Genomic DNA, 7595 nt, shown 5'->3' on the forward strand with positions numbered 1-7595 from the left:
CTCCTCCGTGGACATTGAGATCCTCTATCCGCCACTGTCACATTTTGGTAGCAGATGCCCAAATCTTAAAATCACCCACAGGTGGCCACCGGGTGTGGGAGGCTGTTGCCCACGATGCTGCTCCCACCCGTGCTCACCCCTCTCCTCCCACACCCCGGGGTCCCTGGGGAGGGACTTCACCCTGTGGACCCCCAGCTGCGGACGGCTCAGGACTGCCTTCCTCCCCAGGTGTGAGGTGCGGCCGGGACCCGAATTCCTCACCCGATCCTACCTCTTCTACGCCAACCGCCTCTTCAAGGCTTACCAGTTCTACTACTGGGACCCCTCCTGCCGCGACCCCTCCTACTCGCTGGTCATCAAGGGCAAGCTCCGGCTGCGCCAGGCCTCCTGGATCACCCGTGGGGCCACCGAGGCCGACTACCACCTCCACAAGGTCGGCATCGTTTTCCACAGCCAGAAGGCCATGCGGGAGGTGGCCTCCTGGATCAACCAGACCTCCGGCGAGGGCTGCAGCGGATTCCTGCCCCCGGGGCGCACCTGGGCTCCCGGAGCCCTCTACGAACTGCTGAGCGCCAAGACCGAGCGCGACTGCACTGCCGCCTTGGGCTTCGCCATGCACGAGCTCAGCCTGGTGCGGGTGGAGAAGCATTACCAGCCCTTGCTGCAGCCACAGCAGAGCGGGAGCCGGCTGGTGGAGGAGCTGTACCTGGGGGACATTCACACGGAGTGGGTGGAGAGGCTCCACTACCGACCGACCGGTTATCAGCGACCTATGCAGAGCGCCGTGGTAAGGACGATGCCTTTACGCGGTCCCCTCGCTGATTCACAGGCTTTGCCAAGCGCCCGCGATTTCCTTACTGTTAAAATACCGCCTGCCTGCGCTTAGCCCCCTTCTGTCCTAAGGACACGCAGATGAGGAGGTGTGGGGCTGTAGGCGTGGGTTCCGAGGGTGCTGCCTGGGTGCTCCGCGGCATGTGGGGCTCACCCTCTCCCTTACCGAGAGAGCGGGACTGGGCCAGGTGAAAGCTCAGCAAAACCAGTATCAGAAACAAGCCTGCGCTGGCATGGGCCTGGAGTTAATGGCTTTTCTTTAGCTCTGTGTTTTCCTAGGAAATGCAGTTTCTTAGTTTCCACCACCAAAGTCAGCGAAAGCTTTGGGCTGCACATCATTAGAGACTGGCTGCTCTGTCATTTGTCTTCCTCCCCTCTCTTTCGCTCTTTGTCATGTCCTCTAGGTTCAGAGAGGAGCGAGGAAGCAACGTCTGCCATTAAATCATTAGTCTTTGGTGTAATGCCATTAGCAGAGGAAGCTGCCGTGAATACAATTATGTTATTACACAGAAGTCAAACTTTCATTTTCACATAAATAAAACTGAGTAGGAGACTTGGTTTCCTTTTATTTTATTTTATATTTTATTTTGCAGCAGGTTAGTTTATTTCCAGGAAAGCACGTTTCTATCCGAATCATAGCTAATCAATTCAGAAATGATTGAGCAGCGAGATAGGGTAAATAAACCTTTCTGAACTTTACCAGATAGAACTGAATTAACAGAAAAAAAAAAAATTGCTTTGGGGCAACATTTCCCCACATCCCAAACTACACCAACTGAACTCTGAAAAACACAGAGCAACACCCCTCTCCCCCTCAAAAGTAACATTCTCAAATTGGTTAAACTTCTGTTATCTTGGGCCAAAACCATATATATGAGCAAAACCAGATGGTAAACATAAACACTTTAAAAAGTTAACTTAAAACCAAATCTAAAGATACCGAAATTCACTTTCTGAATATAGCACTGTAATTAATCAGCTAACAGCTCTCCAATGGACCAGCACATGATGTCACCACTTGGCGATAATTAGAAGCTGCCATACATTAGAAATAACTTCACACGACTGGTTTAAGCAAGTAAGATTTTTGGCTCCATGTCTGTAGTGATAATTTTATTGGACACAGGATTTTTCTTTTTTTTTTTTTATGTTCTCTGAACTAACATCTATTTGCCTGTGCTGGTGAGTTACACAGCTATGTTAGGAATTATTTTTTAACCCTCTTTATGAAAATACCACTCTTTTTCCCTTAAATTTATATCTGTTTTAAAGAAACCCATTCTCCCCAAATTACCTTTCATTATCAAAGAATTTCCTGTTTAAGGAGAGCATATATATTTGCCAACTTCTGGGATTATTTAGCCATAATGTACTGTGTACTGTCAGCACTCATTAACGTGACAGTAGCAGTAAAGCAAGCTGAAAATGACTAAATTACAGTAGACTCCAATCAACTTGCATGTAAATTACCCACCCTACAGTTAACTGAGCTATTTAACCTTGTTGCGTATGACAGTTCAGTAAAGATTAGCTTGTGTTCTAGAAAACGATATAGCGTTCAAACCCTGGTTATTTAAAAATAAATCAGTTGTGATATATGAAGTATAAGAAAAAGTTCCAAGCTACACCAAAAAACCTCCTGGCACTGGATCAGCTGCAGGACTGGTTTGACTCAGAGTTCCGCATGAAGCACAGGTCAGGTCCTCGTTTTGCAGTAGGTCCTTTTCTTTTCCGTCTCTGGTGCAGTGCCCATTCTGGCTGCTTGGCAAACCCGCTGCCTTCCTCCCAGCCCACCTCACCCACCGCCCGGACGGCGACACGCGAACCCCGCCGCAGACGCGGGAGCGCGGGCAGGGGCTCTCTGAGGCCGCGGTAGGAATGGGGCGAGGGGGAAGCAGAACGTGCCGTGCTTTTGGCTGTCCTGGAGGGGCTGCCATCAGCACGGTGTAGTACAGCCACAGAAGCCTCCCCACAGTAAGGTTTCGCAGCCTTTTCGACTGCCGAAAAGAACGCACTGTTTCTTCTGAATTGGTGCAGAAATGCGCTGCTGTAGCTGACATCTCCCAGCACCCTCATCCTTACCCCTGGGTAAGCACAGCAGGTTGCAGCGGAAAACTTGTGGGGAAACAACCTGGATGGCCTGAGGGAGTGTTCCCTGCCCTTACAGGAGCTCTGCCCTTGCCCTGTCCTCCTCCCTGCTAGGGCAGAGCGCAGCCTCAGGGTACAGACCTCTGTCCTTCCCAGCGTACCAGAATAGCAAAGAGCCAGGGCAGCGCTTTATCCCACTTAATCTGCTTGGATGTCTTGGGCCAAGTTCATTGCAGTTGAACACGCTGGTGCGGAAGAGGGGAGTTTGAGCTTTTTAAATATTCTGAAATGTTTTTTTTTGCTTATCAGTTTACAAAACCCTTCTTTTTTGTCTTCTGCAGCACCATGTGCATCCTTGCCCGGCCTGTGGGATTATATACAGAGCTGATGAGCACCACCCACCCATACTACCCGTCAGAGCTCAGCTGCCGATGCAGCTCAGCGGCAGCTGGGTGAGCACCCACTGCGAGGTCCGACCTGCGGTGCTTTTCCTTACCAGGTACTTCATATTCCACGGTAACAACCACACCTGGGAAGGTTACTACTATCACTATTCCGACCCACTCTGCAAACAGCCGACTTTCACCATCTACGCATCTGGGCACTACACCCAAGGCATCCCCTCCTCTAAAGTGAGAGGTGGCACAGAGCTGGCTTTTAAAGTCACCCAGGCTCGGGTGACGCCAATGGACCAGGTGACGGTGATGATGCTGAACTCCTCAGAACCTGGAAGCTGTGGGCTGACAAGCTCCTGGAGTGCTGGGGTGGAGCAGGATATAACACCCACAAATGGATGTTTGGCTTTGGGCATCAAGCTGCCCCACACGGAGTATGAGCTTTTCAAAACGGAGCAAGACGTGAAAGACCGCAGCCTGCTGTATGTTGGCGAAAGGCCCACGGACGGATCCAGTCCCGACAGTCCAGACAAGCGACCCACATCGTATCAGGCACCTCTGATTCAGTGTGCTGGAGCACCAGAGGAATTCTCTAACTATGTTAGTCTAAAATACTTGGGAAAAAAGGATGCTAATGGGAGCGAAGCACTAAAATCTTTGCCTGTGGCCTTTTTATTGTTTATAGCACTTCTGTTTTTAAGATGGGACTAGTTATCTATTCAGGTACAGCACAGAATTCAGATAGTCTTTGTGCTAGCGTGATTTTTATATCCTTCAAATGAGCACATCTGGAATCAGTTTTACTCAGATTTGGAAACACTTTTTAAAAACACCCAACCACAGTGAACGAAGCCAAGAAGATATGCCTGACTACATAGTGTTTGTCCTGTGGCTTTATTGCCTAATCTCCCCTCTTTGCGTACAAATTTAATGTAGTGACATGGATGCGCTGCACATTGCAATAGATAATTCAGCAATATGAGGGGGGAAAAAAGCGACATCAATTACAATTGCTGCTTTGAGCTTTTGACATTGCTAAGATTTAATCAAGAGCTTGATTCAGATGTAATTCAAACATCCGAAGTGTCAGCTGCTGAGTTTCTTTGAGGTTAAGTTCCCACCCATCATACTCCTTATTGCTGTTCTTGCAAATTTGATCTGCAGAGTCAGTCAGCAATAAACAGTCAGCAAGTGTTCTTGATAAGGGCACAGTTAATCAGGCCTCTCTCAGTTTACAGACATTTTCTGCAGTTTTCCTGTGTACGTACGCACACAAAGATGCAACATACAATTTTCCACTTATGTATGTACCAAAAGCAGCCCTCAGAGAGCGTTACCTCGACAGACTGTTATGCCTGACCCTGGTCATAAAAGAAGATCCAGTCAATGGAAAACGCTTCTGTGCACAACCGCTCCAACCTTCAGCACTACCTAGCTGCAGGCACTGCATCTTTGCTGCATTATTCTGGCTTTTCCAGTGCAGTACTGGCCTGCCGTTCGGTGCATCAGCTATGGCCCCATGTCGCTGCCCGCCTTGTCCAGCAGACAGAGGCACTGCCAGGCAATCGTGACTCCCACTCATCATGCACCAAGCGAAGCGAAAGATCGCTTAAAAGTCTTCTCAGGCTGTGTATTTTCACTGTCTCATTTTTAGTAAGTGTTCTAGCATATAGTTGTTAATCCAGCTCTCCTTTCAATCAAAATGTCACTTCCCGCCTCATTCCTATAAAGATGTTTTATAAATCTGCCTCTAGTGAATAATGGGCTACGGAGATACTCAGACAGCACAGTCAGGTCAAACTGATTTCTACTGACAAGAAGGACAAACTAAGAAATTATATTCCCTGCCTGCTGCAGCTAAGAAGCATATAACTTACTTGGAGAAGGCCTCCTCCCAGTAGCTAAATCCTCTCCAAATAAGCCTATATATCTTACTCACAAAGGATATTTTGTTAAACCAGCTATGCAATAGCTACCTTCTTAATGCTGTATTTACAAACTTGCGGCTTGTACTTAGATAAATTATGGGTTTTATAACATAAAAATACTTTTGGGGGATCTGTACATTAACTAATAATTCAAATGAGATGCTTATTAAATGCATACAATTGTGACATAAACGTTGTCAGCATGTTCCAGGCATGATCGAGTATTAGTTATGCACATAAACGTTACACTTTTAAGATGATACACAAAAAGGCCAAGCTTGGCTACCTCACCTTTGGTTCCCTCTACAATCAGTGGAGAAGGAGACTTCTCCAGGGTTAGTTCACCAGGCAAAATACCTCCCTGTTTCTAAAGGTTGTTGTGTTTTGTTGCCTGCTACTGTGTGGAGATCCATGGGCAAATGTTTGAAGAACTGCAAGTGCATCTTGCAGAATGGGGCATTTCCTTTGGGATGTCCCTGTTGAGATGCTATGAATCAGGGCAAGTCTGGGGTAGCACAGCTGCATCTCATGTAAACCATACACGTGGCAGAACTTTCTTAATCAGCAAAGCTACATGTTTCTGCAGGACCCAAAGATGTCCATGGCAAGATTAGGGAACAGCCTTCTGCTGTCTTTGGAGGGTGGGTGGAGGAGGGGGAAGGCAATTCCTGCTCTTCATTTACACCCAAGAATGAGATTTGTGTGCAGATACTTCTTTTTCATTTACATAGTATGGAAACATATTAAACTTAGCAAGTGTTCAGACATCGCATGGTGTAAAAACTCCTCCAAGATCACAGATCCTTTCAAGGTGGTGATGGGATTAACATGATGTAAAAAGTTACAAGACAACATCACATACTTGCGCAATGTATGCAACGAGCACTTGAGAAAGCTCCCACCACCTCCCCATAGCAGGTCAACCACCATTCGGCTCCAGCAGCACTGGATGTTTAGACACAGCTCCACAACTCTGCACGACGGATGGGCTACGCTGACTAAACCTCCCTAGGAAAGCTTCATCGGGAGCCTCTTTATCCCCTGTTTCCCCCTTTTAAGTATACTTCTGAAAGACAAAAAAAAGCCATGAAAAAGCTATTTGCATAAATATCATAACTTTTATTGTTCTGTTCACAGTTTTTGGAGAAACATTCCTAAATTACAGTTATTCTCTCTTAAGAATTTGTGCCTTTTTCCAATTTGAATTTGCCTGGCTTTGATTACCAGGCAGTGGTTCTTATTGTGTTGCTCTTTTTAAGATCAAAGAGCTGCAGTGGTCAGTATTTTCTCCCCGTGAAGGTACCTATGCACTGTAATCAAGACATTCTCAATTTTGGTAGATAAACTCAGCCAACTGAGTTTAGTCTCTCGCCCTCTCTAAGGCATTTTCACACTCCACCAGTAATTTTTGAATCTTTTTTTTGCATCCATTGTAATTACTCAGCTTCTCTTTTAAAATGTCAATATCCAAGTTGCATCCAAAATTCCCAACTCTCACAGCTGAGACACACAGAAGTATAATCACTTACTGCTAACAGTAATTAAAAACAAGAACACATTCTTATTCATTAGTCTTTTACCCTGGGACTGCACGGGGAACACATGTGGAGCTCTTACTCACTCTGGTCCTGGGTATGGATATTTTTGTCATGTTAACATTTTCTTAGTAGTGATTTTGTATCTATTTTCACCAGTGATCTGGAACCACTGAATCATATGGGGTCCCAGCAGAACCCTTCTATGAGTATCCCCTCTCTTTGAACGACCACTTCTGAAACGTGTGATTGTCAGAACACACCAAGCTTTGCAGGGGCCCAGATACACTCACATCACTCTAATCCCAAAGAAAACTAAAAAACAAAAGACAGAATGAAATGACTTACATTGTGCTCCCTCATCGCCTTTTTCATCCCTTCCCTGGGGGTGTCAAGCTAGCTACGCACTTCACCTGGGCCGTCCTGTCCTGTCCTGTTTGCCATCCTTCTCATCAGCAGGTCAGAGATTGCCCCAGGCATCTCCCTTAGAAATACAGATACAAGGTTTCTAGACCTACTGGATTTAAAAATAGTGATTTTTAATATTAAGCATTGCTAATGAGTGACATCACCTTTCCAATTCTTACACCATCACTAGCAGCTTTACCACCTGCATCTAGTAATAGTCCTTACCTACCACACAGATTTCCTCTGAACTTCTGCTCTTTTATCAGCCTCTCCAAGCACTCCAACCCATACTTTTCCCCGCCCCCTCTGGCTATTGCTTGCCTTATTAATTTTCTACGCTTCGTAACTCTCATTTTGAGTTGATTGCTGTCTGCTTCCCTTTTTCTTATTTGTTTTATATTACTTTACAT

General features: G+C 46.3%; 1 protein-coding gene across 1 annotated transcript in view; it reads left to right on the forward strand.

The window, feature by feature from the left end:
* Positions 1-5801, forward strand: part of APCDD1L (adenomatosis polyposis coli down-regulated 1-like) — a 31014-nt gene extending 25213 nt beyond the window's left edge. Inside the window, exons 2-3 of the mRNA XM_010569776.1 lie at positions 82-787; positions 3261-5801. Coding sequence (XP_010568078.1) covers positions 82-787; positions 3261-4025 — 1471 coding nt within the window. The 3' untranslated portion in view covers positions 4026-5801. The remainder of the gene's footprint in view (positions 1-81; positions 788-3260) is intronic.
* The last annotated feature ends 1794 nt before the right edge of the window (positions 5802-7595 follow it).

This window comes from Haliaeetus leucocephalus, unplaced genomic scaffold (assembly GCF_000737465.1).
Source record: "Haliaeetus leucocephalus isolate CR32 unplaced genomic scaffold, Haliaeetus_leucocephalus-4.0 Scaffold273, whole genome shotgun sequence".
NCBI classification, from domain to species: Eukaryota; Metazoa; Chordata; class Aves; order Accipitriformes; family Accipitridae; genus Haliaeetus; species Haliaeetus leucocephalus.